This window comes from Ranitomeya variabilis, chromosome 7 (genome assembly GCF_051348905.1).
Source record: "Ranitomeya variabilis isolate aRanVar5 chromosome 7, aRanVar5.hap1, whole genome shotgun sequence".
Lineage (NCBI taxonomy): Eukaryota > Metazoa > Chordata > Amphibia > Anura > Dendrobatidae > Ranitomeya > Ranitomeya variabilis.
In genome coordinates, this window is record NC_135238.1 from 136,919,907 (window position 1) to 136,942,228 (window position 22,322).

The following is a 22,322-nucleotide window of genomic DNA, read 5'->3' on the forward strand; positions in this document are numbered from 1 at the left end:
TGTGCTGAGTGCTGAACACTCCGTCCTTATATACCAGCTTGCTTAATGATACCGGTGTCTTTTATTAATGGTAATTGATCAAGCTTTATTTAGTCCATAGAACGAATTAGCCATCAATTCACCCAAACTGATTCATGGAATAAATATATGGGGCTACAATTACTTAATCCCTTACAATATACTCCATTGTTAATAGCTAGAATGCCGCTCATACCCGTAATCATAGAAGGGGAAATTGAGAACTGTTCTTGAGTTTAACTGATTTACTTAAATAGACGTGTGTTTGCCCATGTGTGGAAGTATAAAATATAACTTTTATTACTGGAACATTTTAAAAGTGTTAAAAAATAGTGTAAGGTGGTATGTTAGATGCTAAAAATACAGAAAATGTGAACATTGTGATTGTAAAAGCTGTTAAGATTGTGTATGATTCAAATTGTGTATAAAAATAATAAATTAGCATATCCAATGCGCACTTTTAGATTTTGTATCAATTTTAGCTAATCTATTAGGTGCATGCATGAACCTTGTTTATGTTAGCAAGTATGTTCTAAAATTTATCAGTTTCTAAAGAAAATCTAACAATTAACATTTTTTAAACTAAGCAAATAAGGTAGCACCCTGCAGCGCTAAAACATGCAAACATGAAATATGAAAACTAAACCGCATTACTGCACTAGAAATATGAAAAATGAGAGCGTTTAGCGCATAAAAATGGCCAATTTTATGTGTACCTGGTAGCCACTTTACGGCATCTCTCTTATACCAGGTCCTACGCTTGCCTTCCTCGCTGAGAATAAACGTCTCCATGTGAATGGGTACCTGTGAAAACCTCTTCCTAGACTCATATTCTCTATCTCTGTGGAGGGGTACTGGACCTGCTGCAATTAAAACACCTGCGACTAGGAGGCGGAGTGCTCGGTCAGAAGGCTAAATAATACATTTGAAAAAACTGACCGTCACATCCAAACATAGACTAAGTGTGAACAGGTGCTAAACCTAGAGTAACCAACTCATATATAGTCAAGTAAAAAAGGCAGCACACTGCAGCGCTAAGACATGCAAACATGAAATATGAAAACTAAACCGCATTACTGCACTAGAAATATGAAAAATGAGAGCATTTAACGCATAAAAGTGGCCAATTTTATGTGTACCTGGTAGCCACTTTACGGCATCTCTCTTATACCAGGTCCTACGCTTGCCTTCCTCGCTGAGAATAAACGTCTCCACAGAGATAGAGAATATGAGTCTAGGAAGAGGATTTCACAGGTACCCATTCACATGGAGACGTTTATTCTCAGCGAGGAAGGCAAGCGTAGGACCTGGTATAAGAGAGATGCCGTAAAGTGGCTACCAGGTACACATAAAATTGGCCATTTTTATGCGCTAAACGCTCTCATTTTTAATATTTCTAGTGCAGTAATGCGGTTTAGTTTTCATATTTCATGTTTGCATGTTTTAGCGCTGCAGTGTGCTACCTTATTTGCTTGGCTGTATAGGAGTTGGTTACTCTAGGTTTAGCACCTGTTCACACTTAGTCTATGTTTGGATGTGACGGTCAGTTTTTTCAAATGTATTATTTAGCCTTCTGACCGAGCACTCCGCCTCCTAGTCGCAGGTGTTTTAATTGCAGCAGGTCCAGTACCCCTCCACAGAGATAGAGAATATGAGTCTAGGAAGAGGTTTTCACAGGTACCCATTCACATGGAGACGTTTATTCTCAGCGAGGAAGGCAAGCGTAGGACCTGGTATAAGAGAGATGCTGTAAAGTGGCTACCAGGTACACATAAAATTGGCAATTTTTATGCGCTAAACGCTCTCATTTTTAATATTTCTAGTGCAGTAATGCGGTTTAGTTTTCATATTTCATGTTTGCATGTTTTAGCGCTGCAGTGTGCTACCTTATTTGTTTGGCTGTATAGGAGTTGGTTACTCTAGGTTTAGCACCTGTTCACACTTAGTCTATGTTTGGATGTGACAGTCAGTTTTTTCAAATTTAACATTTTTTAAAGACATAATTTTAATTTCTATTTTTAATTTCTAGCATCATCAAAGTGCAATCTTTTTATCTAAAAGTGCGCAATGTTAGGTGTCGAGTTCCCGCCGCTGTACAGGGGGAATCTCAAACCATCTCTGCTGCGGTCTCCCATTCTCCTCCAGCAGCACTGGAACCTGCTCAGCGGAGACATCGGTCCCAGCGTCTGGCTCAGCCTGATACTGTGCGAATGGTTACTGCTGCCTTTCCAGGCTCTGCTCTTGTAGCCAGCACTGGTCAGTAGGGTTGAGCGACTTTTGCTTTTTTAGGGTCGAGTTGGGTTTTGTGAAACCCGACCTTCTCGAAAGTCGGATCGCGTGAAATCGGCCGATTCTACTGTAAAGTCGGGCTCCGGACCGGAACACGAAACCCAATGCAAGTCAATGTGGATTTTTTTTTTTTTGTATTCTCTCTCTCTCTCTCTCTCTCTCCTCTCTCTCTCTCTCCCCTCTGTGCAAAGCATATGTTGTGTTTGACTGCGGAAATCACTGCACCCAAACGGTAATATGGCTCTATGATGCCGCAGACACCAGGCCGGAACCTATGTCATCACGCTGCCCACACTCCTTAGTTGGCTGAAAAAATGGCGGGGAAGGCGTCATACAAAACGCGACTTTGGCGCCAAGATCGCCGACCACGTGGCCGATCCCACGCTGGAGTCGGGTCGGGTTTCACGAAACCCGACTTTGCCAAAAGTCGGCGACTTTTGAAAATGAACGATCCGTTTCGCTCAACCCTACTGGTCAGCGGCGAGCAGGCTTTTCTGGGACTAAGTCCTGCTTTTCATGCACTGAGCATGCCCACGGGTGGACCTCTCATTGGAGGTCAGGGGTCACACGCTCAGGCCCTGTTGCAGCTCCTATTGTTCCACTAGGAAGGTCATGTAGAGCTGCAACTATAAAAGGTTCACATGGCCACATGGCCATGCGATAGTATCAAATGTGTTTGGCTTATGCCAGTGTATACTTTACCACTCTATTCATATGTGGTGTGAGGCTGTAGCTTTGGGACTGTACACTCAGGCAGGCAGCTAGCGTCAGTGGGGGCAATTAGCCTTGGCTTAGCATCTGGTTCCTTCATGTGTGCGGTTAGCACAGAAGACTTCCAGAGCAAGCACAACCCTTAGTTAGGGTAATAGTTTTGTGTACAGCGCGACTCTGTGAGTCAACAGAGATCGCTTCCAGTTCTCACGGGGTGAAGCTTAACCCACGTGTGAGCTCAGAGGTTATCCGCAGTTACTTTGCAACAGATATCTCTGCATGGTGGGCCCCGGGCTGCGAACGCACCTTGTAGCTACCTATCTATACTCGGTGCGTTCCGCTAGCCGTAACAGTATACTAGCGCCAGGGTCTGGCTAAGTAATGGCGGACAAACAGCGATTGCATGGATCAACATGTTAGGGCATGTTAGGTTAGTTAGGCTATGGGTTGAACTAGATGGACTTAAAGTCTTCCTTCAAACTTAATAACTATGTAACTACATCCAGCAGCTGGAGGTCAGGTTGGTGGCTCTTGAGCGTGCAACCTCAGCTGTTGATGTTACCTCAATAGCTGTTCAGGCTGCTAGCGTGGCTGCAGCAACTTTAACCACTGCCACCCCTGTTCTGACCTTATCCTACCTTCCGCTGCCAGAGAAATACTCTGGTGACAGTAAATCATGTAGGGGTTTCGTGAGCCAGTGCGGTATACACCTCAAGCTCCTGGCTGCACATTTTCCTACAGAGCGGGCAAAGGTAGGATTCATTATTTATCTTCTGTCGAACAGGGCGTTGGAGTGGGCTACGCCGCTGTGGGAGCGCGATGATCATGTGGTGCAGAGTGCTCCTTGGTTTTTGAGCACTCTGAAACAGGTCTTTTTAGGACCTCGAGTCACCCATGATACGGAGCTCCAACTGCTGGCATTGGCTCAGGGTTCGTCCATGGTCAGCCATTTTGCCGTCCACTTTCGGACTTTAGCATCCGAGCTCGAGTGGCCGGATAAAGCCCTCATCCCGGTATTTTTACCATGTGAATGACGCTTTGGCCACTAGGGAGATTCACGCCACACTGGAGGAGCTCATAGCAGTATCAACTCGCAACAACCTTTGTTTTAACGAGCGAAGGTTGGAGCGAGCCCAGTGTAGGCAGAGGTTTCGGCTGCCTCCCACCTTCGCCAAACCTCTGGAATTTTTGGTCCAGTCGTCCGAGTCATATGAGGCCATGGAGGTGACACGAGTGGGATCTAAGTCCCGGACCGCCCGTGCACTTAAGGTCTGTCATGTTTGCCGGCAGTCAGGACACCTTGCCTCCAGGTGTTCTCAGCGGTCGGGAAAAAGTCAGTGTCTAGTGGTAGTCGGAGGAGGTACACTAGACACGGCGATGTTTTCCTCCAAATTGTTTTTCAAGGGGACAATTACCATAGGCCCCTCCACTCTTATGGTAGAGCTTTGTGTGGACTCCGGGGTGGAGGGCAATTTTATGTTATCTGCTGTCACCCAACGACACGCAAAAATACCCCTGGTGATGCTCGCCAAACCTGTGACCGTTCGAGTGGTAAATGGGTCGACACTACCCTCACAGATTACACACCAAACCATTCCATTCACTCTTTCCATGACTCCATCTCATCAGGAGATTATTTCCCTACTAGTCATTCCCGAGGGAATTGATGAGGTCTTGTTGGGGATACCATGGCTACACTACCACTCTCCTCATATAGAGTGGTCCTCAGGGAGAATTCTGGGATGGAGTAAATCCTGTGAGGGTAGATGTCAGAGGGAGTGTGTTCAGGTTGCTACAACTGATGTACCCGCAGATCTTTCCTCTCTTCCCAAGCACTATTGGCCCTATGCGGACATGTTCTCCAAAACGGCTGCGGAGACCCTTCCGCCTCACCGCCCCTACGACTGTCCTACTGACCTCTTGCTTGGTGTAGAGCCTCCCTGGGGTCAAGTCTATCTGTTAAGAATAAGTACCCACTACCCCTGATATCTGAGCTCTTTGATAGGCTATGGGAAGCAAGGGTATTTACTAAATTAGATCTGCGGGGTGCTTACAACCTGATTCGCATCCGTGAGGGGGATGAATGGAAGACGGCTTTTAACACCAGGGATAGGCACTATGAATATCTGGTGATGCCCTTCAGGCTCTGTAATGCCCCAGCCGTTTTCCAAGACTTTGTGAACGACATCTTACGGGATATGCTCACCACCTCTGTCGTAGTCTATCTGGATGATATTCTCATCTACTCTCCAGATATTGACTGCCACCGGAGAGATGTTTGCAAAGTCTTCGACCTCTTAAGGGCAAACTCCCTCTATGCCAAGTTGGAGAAGTGTGTGTTTGAGCAGGAGTCCTTGCCTTTCCTTGGCTATATCATCTCTGCCCAGGGATTGGCTATGGATCCTGCCAAGCTACAGGCAGTGATGGACTGGCAGGAATCTCATTCTCTTAAAGCAGTGCAGCGCTTTATTGGGTTCAATAATTACTATCGCCAGTTCATTCCCCATTTCTCAACTTTGGTAGCTCCCTTGGTTGCCCTCACCAAGAAGGGAGCAAATCCCAAATTGTGGTTGGAGGAGGTCTCCAAGGCCTTTCTCGCTATTAAGTCACACTTCACTAGCGCTACCATCCTACATCGCCCCGATGTAGATAAGCCGTTTATAATGGAGGTGGATGCCTCATCCGTTGGTGCTGGAGCAGTCCTCTTCCAAAAGGATGCTCAAGGTCGGAAACATCCTTGCTTCTTCTTTTCCAAGACCTTCTCACCAGCGGAGAGGAATTATTCCATCGGGGACAGGGAGTTGCTAGCTATGAAGTTGGCTTTCTCAGAGTGGAGACATCTCCTGGAAGGGGCTCGCTTTCCCTTCCAGGTTTTTACAGACCACAAAAATTTGGTATACTTACAGACAGCCCAGCGGCTAAATTCTCGCCAGGCCAGATGGTCCCTGTTCTTCCGGTTCCATTTCACCCTCCATTTTCTCTCCGGGGAGAAGAACAGTTGTGCCGACACTCTCTCCCGCTCCGTAGTGTCATCAGTGGAGGAGGAGCCTTCTGAGAGCCTGAGAACTGTGGCTCCAGTTTCGGTAGAGTCTGTGCCCCCAGGCAAGACTTTTGTACCATCAAATTTGCAACCGGAGGTTCTCTCTTGGGCTCATTCGTCCAGGGTGGGTGGACATTTTGGGACCAAGAGGACACTTGAGCTTCTGGCGAGGACATACTGGTGGCCACATATGGCTCGTGACGTCGGTGATTATATTTGGGCGTGTGTCTCCTGTGCCAAGAATCGGTCTCCTCGGCAACAGCCTGCTGGGCTACCTTACCCCCTGCCGGTGGCTGACAGGCCCTGGGAGATGGTCGGGATGGACTTCGTGGTGGGCTTACCTAAGTCTCGTAGCTGCACCGTTATCTGGGTAGTCACCGATCATTTTTCTAAAATGGTGCACTTGGTGACGCTTCCACAGTTACCTTCTGCACGGGCCTTGGAGGCATTTTTCACTAAACATATTTTCCGTCTACATGGCATGCCTGACAGAATTGTCAGTGACCCGGGTCCCCAGTTCGCATCTCGGTTTTGGAGAGAGCTCTGTTGTTTACTCAGCATTGAGCTGAATCTCTCTTCTGCTTACCATCCCGAGACGAATGGGCTGGTAGAGAGGGCCACCCAGACTCTGGTGACATACCTGCGACATTTTGTCTCTGATAGGTAGGATGACTGGGCATCTTTGCTACCTTGGGCGGAATTTGCTTTGAACAACGCCATAGCCGACTCCACTGGGCAGACTCCATTTCTCCTTAATTATGTCCAGCATCCGCGTGTCCCTGTGCCCATGCCAGTGTCATCCACTGATTCCAGGGTGGCAGACTGGGCAGTGGAGGCACGTGACATTTGGGACCGCACACATGATGCCATTTGGGCCTCCAAGGAGAGAATGAGGGTTTCTGCTGATGCACATCGGCGCCCCGCTCCAACCTTCGCTCCTGGCGACTTAGAGTGGCTCTCCGCCCGTAACTTCAGGCTGCGAGTTGAGTCCACCAAGTTTGTGCCTCGCTACATTGGTCCTTTCAAGGTTCTGAAACAGGTTAACCCTGTGGTCTACCATTTGGCTATTCCTCTGCGCCTTGGTATCACCGACACCTTTCATGTTTCCCTCTTAAAGCCCGTCTTGATGTCCCTCTTTTCCGAGTCATCTGCCGGGACATCGGGTTCATCCACGGATGAGTACGAGGTGAACTCTATCTTGGGGTGCAAGGTGGTACGTGGCAAGAAGTACTATCTGGTGGACTGGAAGGGTCACAGTCCAGAGGACAGAACATGGGAACCTGTAGAGCACATTCGGGCTCCGCTGCTCATTGCAGCCTTTGAGCATAGCGAGGCTCAATAAGGAGGGGGGTAATGTTAGGTGTCAAGTTCCCGCCGCTGCACAGGGGGAATCTCGAACCATGTCAGCTGCGGTCTCCCATTCTCCTCCAGCAACAGTTGAACCAGCTCAGCTGAGACGTTGGTCCCAGCGTCTGGCTCAGCCTGATACTGTGCGAATGGTTAAAGTTGCCTTTCCAGGCTCTGCCCTTGTAGCCAAAATGGGTCAGCGGCGAGCAGGCTTTTCTGGGACTAAGTCCTGCTTTTCACGCACTGAGCATGCCCACGGGAGGACCTCTCCTTGGAGGTCCGGGGGTCACACGCTCAGGCCCTGTTGCAGCTCCTATTGGTCCACCAGGAAGGTCCTGTAGAGCTGCAACTATAAAAGGTTCGTATGGCCACACGGCCATGCGCTAGTATCAAATGTGTTTGGCTTATGCCAGTGAATACTATACCACTAAATTCATATGCGGTGTGAGGCTGTAGCTTTGGGACTGTACACTCAGGCAGGCAGCTAGCGTCAGTGGGGGCAATTAGCTTTGGCTTAGCATCTGGTTCCTTCATGTGTGCGGTTAGAACAGAAGAGTTCCAGAGCAAGCACAACCCTTAGTTAGGGTAATAGTTTTGTGTACAGAGCGACTCTGTGAGTCAACAGAGATCGCTTCCAGTTCACACGGGGTGAAGCTTAACCCACGTGTAAGCTCAGAGGTTATCCGCCGTTACTTTGCAGCAGATATCTCTGCACGGTGGACCCCGGGCTGCGAACGCACCTTGTAGCTACCTATCTATACTCGGTGCATTCCACTAGCCCTAACACACATTGGATATGCTCATTTATTATTTTTATACACAATTTGAATCAAATACAATCTTAACAGCTTTTACAATCACAATGTTCACATTTTCTGTATTTTAGCATCTAACATACCACCTTACACTATTTTTTAACAATTTAAAAAATTTTCAATAATAAAAGTTATATTTTAGACTTCCACACATGCGCAAACACACGTCTATTTCAAGGGAACCTGTCACCCCCCAGGCGTTTGTAACTAAAAAAGCCACCTTGTGCAGCACTAATGCTGCATTCTGACAAGGTGACTCTTTTAGTTCTTAGTGATGTAACTGCAGAAATAATCAATTTTGCAATTTGTCCAAAATACTTTGAAATAGTCCTGGGGGCAGGTCTTTCCCCCCCGAATGCAGATGCAGCACCGCCGTCACTCATGCCCTCTTGGCACCTGGCGCCGCCTCCTCAGCGTTGTTTTCAACTGTCCTGGCGTCTGCGCTGTATGTTATGCCTTGGGCATGCGCAGTTAGTGCTGCCCGTCTTCTGACATCATTTGATGTCTTGCTGACTGCGCCTGTGCGGCCGCGCTACCCGAGATCCCGCCCCGCAGTGTCTTCTGATTTATTCACATTGCAAGGCGGGATCTCGGGCAAGGTATTTTGGACAAATTGCAAAATGGATTATTTCTGCAGTTACAGCACCAAGAACTAAAAGAGCCACCTTGTCAGAATGCAGCATTAGTGCAGCACAAGGTGCCTCTTTTAGGCTACTTTCACATTAGCGTCGTGCACTGCACATCGCAATGCGACGTTGCGGCGCACCGACGCATACTGTGGAAGCGCCACACACCGGGGGCAGCGGATGCTGTTTTTCAACGCATCCGCTGCCCCATTGCGAAACAACATTAATGTGTAAAAGAAAGAATTAAAATAAAAAATATTGCTATACTCACCTCTCCGACGCAGCCTGCACCTTACCGAGGGAACCGGCAGCGTTGTTTACTTAAAATTCGCGCTTTAACTTCCTTAAGTAAAGTCCCGGCTTGTGATTGGTCGCGCGCCGCCCATGTGGCCGCGACGCGACCAATCACAGCAAGCCGTGACGTAATTTCAGGTCCTTCAGGATTTTAAAATTACGTTCTGGCATTGTGATTGGTCGCGTCGCGGTCACATGGGCGACGCGACCAATCACAAGCCGTGACGTCACGGGAGGCAGGAGACGCGCGCATTTTAAAATGAGACCCTGGGAACCATCAGGAATACCGTCCGATACATGAGTCCCATTGACTTGTATTGGTATCGGGTATCGGTATCGGATTAGATCCGATACTTTGCCGGTATCGGCCGATACTTTCCGATACCGATACTTTCAAGTATCGGACGGTATCGCTCAACACTACTAGCGTGCTTGATTACATGTGGGGATTCCCTAGCAACCAGGCAACCCCCACATGTACTTAGCCTGGCTAATAGCTGTAAATCATTCAGCTGAGGCGATGAAAACGAAATCTCCGAGCACTAAAAAATACTCGGAGGACACCCGAGCGTGTATATTGGCTCATCACTATTTATTAACCCTTCAGGTGCTTCATGAGAACGAATGCAATGGGGAAGGAAAAAATTAACATTTTACTTTTTTCACAAATTTTTTTACTTTGGAACCAATTTTTTTTTATATTTTCACAAGGGTATTAGGAGAAAACGGACCACAAAACTTGTTGTGCAAGTACGCCAATACCCCGTATGTGGGGGAAAGCCACTGTTTGGGGGCATGACATGGCTCAGAAGGGGGTAGCACCGTTTGATTTTTTGAAAGCAAAATTGGCTGGAATCAATGGTTGCGCCATGTTACGTTTGGAGACCCCCTAATGTACCTAAACAATGGAATCCCCCCCCAATTCTAACTCCAACCCTAACCCAAGCACACCCCTAACCCTATTCCCAACCCTAAACCCAACACACCCCTAATCCTAATCCCAACCCTAACCACAAACCTAACCCTAACACACCCCTAACCCTAATCCAGGGCCGGCGTTATGCACAGGCAGACCAGGCAGGTGCCTGGGGCCCCCACTCCTCCCGGGGCCCCCTGCTGCCTGCTGGTTCCACAATGGAGCTTACTTACAATTCAAATAGCACAAGGCAGTGCTTCGCTTTGCAGAAGAGGCAGACATAAGTGTATCTGTGTCTTATCTGTTCTGCAATGCGAGCGTTTCCCAGAGCTGCACTGCCTTGTGTTATCTATTGTAATGTCAGCGACTCGGACCTCGGCTGCAATTCCGGAGGCAGAAGCAGTCAGGCGTGTTATACTGACCTGACCTGCGCTCTGCATGTTCTCCTGTTCTTCCACTATGGCCATCCATCCTCACTCTGCAGCAGGCGTCAGGGTTATAATTTATACTGTGTCCTGGGCTGGCAGCTGCTGTTCAGCGGCAGGACCTTCCTATGTGACACCTGACCACTGACGTTGTCCTGACGCTGCACAGCAGCCCCTGTCAGGAGGACACAGTACAGGAGCTGTGCTGCCACCCAGGAGAAGTGTTCCCATATAGACACTTCATCACTGCTCACTGGTGAGTTTTTTGAACTGCACTACGACACCAATCACACACTGCAGTCTGCACAGCAACCAAAACTCCAATGTAATTAACGTAAAAAAGTGATATAAAAAAAATGAATGATACCTACTGTCACTCGTCAGCATCCTGCACAGGCTGCTCTGCAGTGTGCGCTGGCACAGGAGTGATGATGTCACTCAGGGCAGGACTGGCCATCGGGCAGTTCCGGCAAATGCCAGAAGGGCCGGTGCCAGTAATGGGCCATTGCACACTGTGCCGTTGTCAGCGGCGCCAGCGCCGACTCGCCCCCGCGCCAGCGCCGCCGCATTCAACTATACCAGTGTCTATGACGCCGGTACAGTTCAATGCAATGATGGAGGAGAGAGCCTCTGACGACGCTCCCTCTCCCATCATTCCCCGCTCTGCCTCTGACACTGCGGGTGCGCGATGACATCGCGAACTCACTGTGCGCCAGGCAGTGCAGCGGCAGCCACTGAGACTGGAGCAGGGAGCAGCGCGAGTACGAGGAGAGGTGAGGAGTGTGTTTTGTTTTTTTTAACTGGACTGTGGGGCCATTCTCAGGGGGGTGGGGGCTGTGCAGTATACTACTATGTGGGATGTGTGTGCTGTATACTACTGTGCGGGCTGTGTGTGCTATATACTGCTGTGTGAGCTGTGCTGTATACTACTATGTGGGCTGTGCTATATACTACGTGTGCTGTGCTATATACTACGTGGGCTGTGTTATCTACTACATGGGCTGTGCTATATTATGCGGGCTGTGCTATATACTATGCGGGTTGTGCTATATACTATGCTGCATTATATTCTATGAGGGGCTACATTATATATTATGGGGAGGTGGGCTGTATTATATTCTATTCAGGGCTGCATTATATTATATGGGGGGCTGTATTATATTTATATTCGATGAGGGGTGATTGCATCATACTCTATGAGTGGGCTGCATTAAACTATGAGGGGGCTGCATTATATTACTTTGCAGGTCTGTCCCGGCATCAGGGCACCTGCATCATTGACCTCCGGTTCATCATATCTGTATGTGCCCCCTGAGGAACCGTATCACGGGGAAACGCGTCGGGGCGTCTGTTGACTAACAGCTAAGTGTTCGGTTATCTTTGGGGGGATAGTATCTCCTTTACTGGCTGTTTTCTGTCAAATTTTTGTTTTGTTTTAGTCCAGTGCTCCATGCATTAATATAGACACTGACCATTGCCCATTATTTGTAGGCATTTGCTTATCACTTTATTCTATGCGCTGTTAGGCGTAAGGATCCTGGCTGGATGTCTATGCAACTATCTATTACAACTGTAGTTACACTGCCAGCAAGTTGGTCATGCATGGGCTTCATTAAATCTGGACTGAACCAGGTCATTTGTATTTATGCTTTTTTCCTCCCATGTTTGTTGCATTGTTATATGGGCTCATCTGAGTCATTGTGTGACTAAATGACTAAATATGCATGTTGAGTGACATTATATACTGTCCTGTGTGGGACATTATCAAGGGAGGTCATTTAGCATAAGTTGTGCACTTAGTTTCTTTTTGCCCTTCCTTCATCTCTTTTATTGCTTTTTGTTTTCTCGCCTTTAGCTGGTTAGTAACTCTATAGGGCTAGCAGGCGATAGCCGTCGCGGAGTGGGGGCGCCAAAAACATCTATCAGGGTGCCAACCTCCACAGGCTAGGAAGGGATAGTAGGAAAGTGTAGGGTCAGGCTATCAGGACAGGTGCACGTAGTAGGTCCGTTACAATTATTTCTGTTTTCACTGGGAAGTGGAATTTTTAAAATATATTTAATAAAATTTACTACTTTTAAGGGTTATTTATGATACACACTTTGATTTTCCCTTTGATATATTACTTTACTGTATGTTTCTACTGTATATTCTGCTATTAGTCAGTGGGCCTCTCTTTGCTAAATATCTAGTTAATTCTTACGTTTGTCTTTTCTCCTTACCTCACCGTTATTATTTGTGGGGGGCTTGTATCCAACTTTTGGGGTCTTTTCTCTGGAGGCAAGAAAGGTCTATCTTTTCCCTTCTAGGGTTAGTTAGTTCTCCGGCTGGCGCGAGACGTCTAGAACCAACGTAGGCACGTTCCCCGGCTGCTACTATTTGTGGTGCTAGGATTAGATATACGGTTAGCCCAGTTACCACTGCCCTATGAGCTGGTTTTTTATGTTTGCAGACTTGGTATGGACTTTTGAGACCCTCTGCCATTGGGGTCATAACAAACCCCAACCCTAGCCCCAAGCCTACCCCTAGCCCAACCCTAACTTTAGCCCAACCCTAACCCTAACTTTATCCCAACCCTCACTTTAGCCCAACTCTAACCTTAACTTTAGCTCAACTCTAACCCTAACAGATATGGAAATAAATACATTTATTTATTTTATTATTTTTACTACGTAAGGGGGTGATAAAGGGGGGTTTGATTTACTATTTTTTTTATTTTGAACACTGTGATAGACTCTATCACAGTGATCAAAATGAACAATATCAAAAATTTCCTATTGTTGCCAGGTGCCGGCCGGCAGATTTTGGCGGGCGCACTATGCATGCGCCGCCATTTTCTTCCTGGAAGAAGACACCGGCAGCTCGGGGGACTTCACGGGGGTTGAAGGGACTCTGGAAGCACCAGGGGATCAGGGGACCCCATTTCTCTCTCCTCTGATGTGCGATCACATCAGAGAAGAGAGAAATTCAATGGGAAATCAGACCTTTTTTTTTCAGTCGCCGTTATTCCATTAATAACAGCGGCCGCAACACTGGGGTCGGTAAAAACTGACCCGAATCATGTTCTCTGGGGTCTCAGCTAGCCCTGGTAGCCGACACCCCAGAGAAATTCCGACCCTGGGGGGTGATATACACTTATATCTCAGCACCAAAAAGTGTCACTGAGGCATAAGTACCCTTAACTGCAGCCGTTAAACCGCGTATCCGCGGTCGTTAAGGGGTTAAATATAGATTGTGATAAGCAAAAAAAGTATCAACTAAACTCAAAAAAAATATAAGTTTTGCATGAAAACTTGATTTAAACAATAGGAAATTTTCTGATGACACATTCAATTTAAATAAAATTGTCCATTTGCATATAATTTTAGCAGGTTTTACCTTTTTGAAGAGAGAGAGACCTTTGAAGCCCCATAGCTCTTACTACGACTATTTTACAGCACCAACATTCGAGGTCCCCATTGGTTTCTATGGGTTTCGGGGCCAAGTTCTGGTACCCAAACAGAACTTTGGACTACAGTTCGACCGAAACCGATGAACACGAACATCCACGGGTCCGCTCATCCTTAGACATGATACTTAGACTAAACAGGATTGAATTTTAGTGAAGTCTCTGAACTATCTATGTGGTAGACTACTTACTGTTCGAGAACCACAATCACACTCTTCTCCTGGCTCCACGTAGCCATTGCCACACTCTGTTACTTCAAAAAGCTTAAAAAAAAAAAAGAAAAAGCATTTTTAAATCACAAACAATAATGTCATACTGCACCAAAACCTAAAATATATCAGTTAAACAAACAGCAATATTTTTAGTCAGGATTCAGAAAAACATGAAAAACACTTTACTACATAAATGACTCACCAAACTGTGTATTAGTCACCTTCTTGGGCTCGGTTCACATATAGCCGTTGTTTTCATCCGGCATTAAACAAAAATGATGGGTGGAAACTGATGGAGGAAATGAACCAGATCATTCCCATTTGTCCACTGCATGACTCTGTTATGAACTGTCTGGTTGAGGTAGATTCACTCAGATGTATCTATTTGAGCAGCAGGGTGTAGGTAATACAGATAAAGCAAAGCCAGGTGTGTGGGAACAAAAGCTATATGGGAAACTGATATCATACAGCTGGGAAGTAGTTACAGGAATACAGTCTTATCTTCTGGCAGGGTAGTGGTTAAATACAGGAGTATCCAAAATGTAAATTCAGTCTGGTATATTCCAACAAATGCAATGGTTAATAGCAGCAATGTAACAGAGCATTCAATGAAAACCAAAGACAAGCTTGAAGAGACAATTTACCTTAATTGCATTGGCCGGTATGAAAATGACTGGGAACACTTGTGAGAATTTGGTAACTTGTGTGCTGAGAGGTTGGTGTAAATAACACTGGTTGCAATCTTCTGACTTACTTGTGGCAACTCTGGTACAATGCTACTTAAAACCCAAGCACCTGACCTCTGCCAGAGATGGTCCTAAAAGAGCTTCATTGGTGATATTAGAGTGTCCATTCAACTGGCACATGACGACCAATTCACTTTCCAGGAAACTGTTCGTGTAGGAATGCTCGGACCTGACACCCATAATGTGGTGGTGCACCATCTTGCTGGAAAAAGTCAGGGAACATGGCATGCCATCGTCAGTGCATAAAGAGGGCAACACATCATCATGATGATCGTCGTGGGCCAGTTGAATGAGCACCAAGATCTCCAATCTGACCCCCTCAGAATTTTATCTTTGGGGTCATCTGAAGGCAATTGTCTATGCTGTGAAGATGCGAGATGTGCAGCATCTGAAACAACGGATACTTGAAGCCTGTGCTAGCATTTCTCTCCGACAGAGCTTGGCAGCATGTGACGTCACTATAGCTACGGAGCATCTCAGAGGCCAAATAGCTATACGACGCGTTTCAGGAAATACATGGTTCCCTATATATATATATATATATATATATATATATATATATATATATATATATATATACACTCACCGGCCACTTTATTAGGTACACCATGCTAGTAACGGGTTGGACCCCCTTTTGCCTTCAGAACTGCCTCAATTCTTCGTGGCATAGATTCAACAAGGTGCTGGAAGCATTCCTCAGAGATTTTGGTCCATATTGACATGATGGCATCACACAGTTGCCGCAGATTTGTCGGCTGCACATCCCAAAGATGCTCCATACAAGGCAGGATGGATCCATGCTTTCATGTTGTTTACGCCAAATTCTGACCCTACCATCCGAATGTCGCAGCAGAAATCGAGACTCATCAGACCAAGCAACGTTTTTCCAATCTTCTACTGTCCAATTTCGATGAGCTTGTTCAAATTGTAGCCTCAGTTTCCTGTTCTTAGCTGAAAGGAGTGGTACCCGGTGTGGTCTTCTGCTGCTGTAGCCCATCTGCCTCAAAGTTCGACGCACTGTGCATTCAGAGATGCTCTTAGGCCTACCTTGGTTGTAACAGGTGGCGATTTGAGTCACTGTTGCCTTTCTATCAGCTCGAACCAGTCTGCCCATTCTCCTCTGACCTCTGGCATCAACAAGGCATTTCCGCCCACAGAACTGCCGCTCACTGGATTTTTTTTCTTTTTCGGACCATTCTCTGTAAACCCTAGAGATGGTTGTGCGTGAAAATCCCAGTAGATCAGCAGTTTCTGAAATACTCAGACCAGCCCTTCTGGCACCAACAACCATGCCACGTTCAAAGGCACTCAAATCACCTTTCTTCCCCATACCGATGCTCGGTTTGAACTGCAGGAGATTGTCTTGACCATGTCTACATGCCTAAATGCACTGAGTTGCCGCCATGTGATTGGCTGATTAGAAATTAAGTGTTAACAAGAAGTTGGACAGGTGTACCTAATAAAGTGGCCGGTGAGTGTATATACTGTATATATATATATATACACACTGCTCAAAAAAATAAAGGGAACACTTATACTCCATGGAAATCAAACTTCTGTGAAATGAAACTGTCCACTTAGGAAGCAACACTGTTTGACAATCAATTTCACATGCTGTTGTGCAAATGGAATAAACAGATGGAAATAATTGCCAATTATGAAGACACACTCAATAAAGGAGTGGTTCTGCAGGTGGGGACCACAGACCACATCTCAGTACCAATGCTTTCTGGCTGATGTTTTGGTAACTTTTGAATGTTGGTTGTGCTTTCACACTCATGGTAGCATGAGATGGACTCTACAACCCACACAAGTGGCTTAGGTAATGTAGCTAACCCAGGATGGCACATCAATGCGAGCTGTGGCAAGAAGGTTTGCTGTGTCTGTCAGTGTAGTGTCTAGAGGCTGGAGGCGCTACCAGGAGACAGGCCAGTACACCAGGAGACGTGGAGGGGGCCATAGGAGGGCAACAACCCAGCAGCAGGACATCTACCTCAGCATTTGTGCAAGGAGAAACAGGAGGAGCACTGCCAGAGCCCTGCAAAATGACCTCCAGAAGGCCACAAATGTGCATGTGTCTGCACAAATGGTTAGAAACCGACTCCATGAGGATGGTCTGAGTGCCCGATGTCCACAGATGGGGGTTGTGCTCACAGGATGCTTGGCATTTGTCACAGAACACCAGGATTGGCAAATTTGCCACTGGCGCCCTGTGCTCTTCACAGTTGAAAGCAGGTTCACACTGAGCACAAGTGACAGACATGACAGTCTGGAGATGCCGTGGAGAGCGATCTACTGCTTGCAACATCCTTCAGCATGACCGGTTTGGCAGTGGGTCACTAATGGTGTGGGGTGGCATTTCTTTGGAGGGCCGCACAGCCATCCATGTGCTCGCCAGAGGTAGCCTGACTGCCATTAGGTACCGACATGAGATCTTCAGACCCCTTGTGAAACCATATACTGTTGCAGTTGGCGCTGGGTTCCTCCTAATGCAGGACAATGCCAGACCTCATGTGGCTGGAGTATGTCAGCAGTTCCTGCAAGATGAAGATATTGAAGCTATGGACTGGCCCACCCGTTCCCCAGATCTGAATCCGATTGAACACATCTGGGACATCATGTCTTGCACCATTCACCAATGTCACGTTGCACCACAGACTGTCCAGGAATTGGCAGATGCTTTAATCCAGGTCTGGGAGGAGAACCCTCAGGAGACCATAAGCCACCTTATCAGCAGCATGCCCAGTCATTGTAGGGAGCTCATACAGGCATGTGGTAGTCACCAGCCTCAGAAATCACAGGTTAACAGCAGCTCAGATTAGAGACCAGGTCAATGCCACACTGAGTTCTAGCAGCAGACACATCTCTACAACAACTGTTAAGAGGAGACTTTGTGCAGCAGGCCTTCATGGTAAAATAGCTGCTAGGAATCCACTGCTAAGTACAGGCAACAAGCAGAAGAGACTTGTTTGGGCTAAAGAACACAAGGAATGGACATTAGACCAGTGGAAATCTGTGCTTTGGTCTGATAAGTCCAAATTTGAGATCTTTGGTTCCAACCACCGTCTCTTTGTGCGATGCAGAAAAAGTGAACGGATGGACTCTACATGCCTGGTTCCCACCGTGAAGCATGGAGGAGGAGGTGTGATGGTGTGGGCGTGCTTTGCTGGTGACACTGTTGGGGATTTATTCAAAATTGAAGGCATACTGAACCAGCATGGCTACCACAGCATCTTGCAGCGGCATGTTATTCCATCCGGTTTGTTTTTAGTTAGACCATCATTTATTTTTCAACAGGACAATGACCCCAAACACACCTCCAGGCTGTGTAAGGGCTATTTGACCAAGAAGGAGAGTGATGGGGTGCTATGCCAGATGACCTGGCCAACAAGGTCAACAGACCTGAACCCAATCGAGATGGTTTGGGGTGAGCTGGACCGCAGAGTGAAGGCAAAAGGGCCAACAAGTGCTAAGCATCTCTGGGAACTCCTTCAAGATTGTTGGAAGACCATTCCCGGTCACGATCTCTTGAATCTCATCAAGAGAATGCTAAGGGTGTGCAAAGCAGTCATCAAAGCAAACCTAGAACCTAGAATATAAGACATAATTTCAGTTGTTTCACACTTTTTTGTTAAGTATATAATTCCACTTGTTCATTCAATTTGATGCCTTCAGTGTGAATGTACAATTTTCATAGTCATGAAAATACAGAAAAATCTTTAAATGAGAAGGTATGTCCAAACTTTTGGTCTGTACTGTATATATATATATATATATATATATATATATATATATATATATATATATATATAATTATATTTTTTTTAAATAAATCACTCATGGAGATTTGTGTGCTCAGATAAGTTTGACCAGGGTTTTAGACCTTAATTAGCCTGTTAGGGTTATGGCATGTTCACTATCATTGTTAGGAAAAGCCAGCTGATTCAAATTTCCCAGCTTTATAAAAACTCAGCCTTCTCTAACCTTATGCCAAAAACCCCAGCCATGGGTTCTTCTAAGCAGCTGCCTAGCACTCTTAAAATGATACTTGCAAAAGGGGGTGCTACTAGGTACTACCCACACAGCTATTGAAACTAAGAAGTGGAATATTTCCTACTGAAGTGTCCTACTGAATTTGTCCTGTGTCCTGAAGGTTTTAAAAACAAGTACAGCTTGGGTTTTCTGCACCAACACAATCTCATCACATACGACAAAAAATAAAATATAAGACACAAACATGCACATTCAAACTCACATACACAATGGTCCCTTAAGAACAAAAATTTGTTCTCGGAACACCGTGTCAACATTTTTTTTAAAGTTCCTTTATTGAGCTTAAAATACATGTCCTGAAATTAGTATAGTAGAATAACAGAATCCCAATTAGTCAATTACATTGATAAACCAGAGATTGATACAGCTAGAGAAAGGTCTATTTAGTTTATGATCTCTTCTGTCAAGGCTGTCTCTCCAGCTGTGCCTCACAAGCAACTTAGCTGTGGTATGTTTTGGGGGATAAGTGCCGAGATTTCAGCCACTGAACCCTTTTTCCACAGCTCTCCTCATAACAAGAATTTCCAGCATGCGCTTTGAGGCCTTTGTGTAAAAAAGGCGCATACCAAATGTTTGTTTTTCCTGTAAAGTGGTAAAGTGGATGTTGCCATGACAAATGAGCTATTTGTGCAGAAAGTCATCCAGATTTACACCGTGGTCATCCTGCCAGTAGTATAAATGTTATAAGGTAAAGATTGAATCACCTTTCATTTTTGGCTGATCATATAATAATTCATAACTAATGCAAAATCAAGCATTTCTATAAAACATACAGTATATAATGATAAAGAACTGTTAGGCTATGTGCACACGATGCAGATTTAGTGCAGATCTGCAGCGTTTTTTTCTGCTGAAGAAACGCTGCAGATCTGCACTGTGATTTAGGCTATGTGCCCATGTTCAGGTTTTTTCGCGATAAAAACGCTATAAAAACTCATTAAAAATGCATACATTATGCATCCTATTATTTAGAATGCATTCTGCATGTTTTGTGCACATGGTGCATTTTTTCCGCGAAAAAAACGCATCGCGGTAAAAAAAAGCAGCATGTTCATTAATTTTGCGGATTTTCCGCGTTTTTCAATTCTATGCATTTGGAAAAAAAACGCACAAAAAAATGCGTCAAAAACGCGAAAAATATGCATGTGGATTTCTGGCAGAAATGTCCGGGTTTTTGTCAGGAAAATGTCTGCAAGAAATCCTGACGTATGCACATACCCTTACAGTACAATGTAAATCAATGTGAAAAAAAAAAGCTGTGCACATGGTGCAGAAAAATCCGCACAGAAACGCTGCAGATTTCAAAGAAGTGCATGTCACTTCTTTTGTGCGTTTCTGCACCCCTCTATTAATAGAAATCCGCAGTGGTAAAATCTGCAGAAAATCCGCACAAAAAAACAGCATCAAAACCGCACAAAAAAACGCATCAAAAACGCGCAAAAAACGCATCAAAAACACAGCTGCGGATTCTGCCAGAAGATGCAGATTTTGTGCAGAAAATTCTGCACCAATTCTGCATCGTGTGCACACAGCCTTATAGAAAGCAAAATATGGACTTGACAAAAGATATTTTGGATCTCAAGAAAAAAATTGTGAAGATTACAGCTCTTGAGAAAGGAATTAATTTTAAGATTCGCAAATGCGAGAATACATCACGTGTGTAAAAATGCTTGTGCAGCAACTCCCTAACTCACACACATAACAAGAAGTCCCAATTAACAGACGAAGTACTAATGATGATATTTCAAATCCTATCATCCAATACACTTAAAGGTGTTATCCAGGACTATATAATTTTTTTTTTTACTATGGGCCTAAGAACTAACAGGCAGACAGTTGCTAAGTACCTGACTGTTAAGTTCGACGTTGGTTTCTGATGGCATAGAGCAGCTCCTGCTGGTGATTTAGTTGGTTCCGCTGATGTCATGCAGCTTCTCATCAGCTCTGTGACTGCTGATGTCATGCTGATTGAGAGCCAGATGTAATTACGAGGATCTGAATGTCAATCAGCTTGACATCGGCCGTCAAGCCTTCAACAGAGCAGCGTGGAAGAAGAACTGCTCTGTTGGCATGGAAGAGCTGAAACGCCAGCAGGAGCACTCAGTGACCACTCTAAGCTAGCGCCAGTTAAACAGGCAGCTAGTTTCCTATGTTAGCAACTACCTGCCTGTTAGTTTTTAGGTCCATAGTAAAAAAATAAAAAATAGTCACGGACAACCTTTTTATGAGAAAAAGGGAAACCCTGCTGCTCTACAAATTTATCTACCGTAAATTGGGAGCAACATTAAAGAGGTTGTTTCCTTTTAAATATAATTTGTCCCTCACTGCATTAAAAAACAAAATTAAAAAAAAAAACAAGTTGCACTCACCTTCCCAGGGATCAACGGCGAATCTTAGCTACTGCTCCCTGCGTCTGGCATTGGCTGCAGAGCTAACATCACACTGGAACACTATGATCAGAGCTGCTCAGCTCGCTGATTGGCTGCAGCGCTAACATCACATTAGAACACTGCTCAGCTCGCTGATTGGCTGCAGTGCTAACATCACACTGGAACACTGCTCAGGGCGTCTCAGCTCACTGATTGGCTGCAGCGCTAACATCACACTGGAACACTCTGCTTAGAGATGCTCAGCTCGCTGATTGGCTGCAGCGCTAACATCACACTGGAACACTCTGCTCAGACTTGCTCAGCTCGCTGATTTGCTGCAGCGTTAACATCACACTGGAACACTGCTCGGGGCGGCTCAGCTCGCTGATTGGCTGCAGCGCTAACATCACATTAGAACACTGCTCAGCTCGCTGATTGGCTGCAGTGCTAACATCACACTGGAACACTGCTCAGGGCGGCTCAGCTCACTGATTGGCTGCAGCGCTAACATCACACTGGAACACTCTGCTTAGAGATGCTCAGCTCGCTGATTGGCTGCAGCGCTAACATCACACTGGAACACTCTGCTCAGACTTGCTCAGCTCGCTGATTTGCTGCAGCGTTAACATCACACTGGAACACTGCTCGGGGCGGCTCAGCTCGCTGATTGGCTGCAGCGCTAACATCACATTAGAACACTGCTCAGCTCGCTGATTGGCTGCAGTGCTAACATCACACTGGAACACTGCTCAGGGCGGCTCAGCTCGCTGATTGGCTGCAATGCTAACATCACACTGGAACACTGCTCAGGGCGGCTCAGCTCGCTGATTGGCTGCAGGGCTAACATCACACTGGAACACTCTGCTCAGAGATGCTCAGCTCGCTGATTGGCTGCCACACTGACAAGGTGACATCAGTGCCGCATAAAACGTCACATCCAGGGAGCAGCGGGGGAGACTTGTCGGTGGACCTTGGGGAGGTGAGTACAACAAGATTTTTTCTTTATTTTTAAACA

General features: G+C 46.0%; 1 protein-coding gene across 6 annotated transcripts in view; it reads right to left on the reverse strand.

Annotated features, from left to right (window-relative positions):
- ADAM23 (ADAM metallopeptidase domain 23) overlaps positions 1–22,322 on the reverse strand; it is a 410,305-nt gene that overhangs the window by 74,637 nt on the left and 313,346 nt on the right. For all 6 annotated transcript variants that reach the window (XR_013218285.1, XM_077275748.1, XM_077275751.1 and 3 more), the window contains exon 16: positions 14,119–14,190. Coding sequence is in view for 5 of the 6 variants with exons in the window: in XM_077275748.1 (XP_077131863.1) it covers positions 14,119–14,190 (72 nt within the window). In the remaining variant the exon portion in view is untranslated. The remainder of the gene's footprint in view (positions 1–14,118; positions 14,191–22,322) is intronic.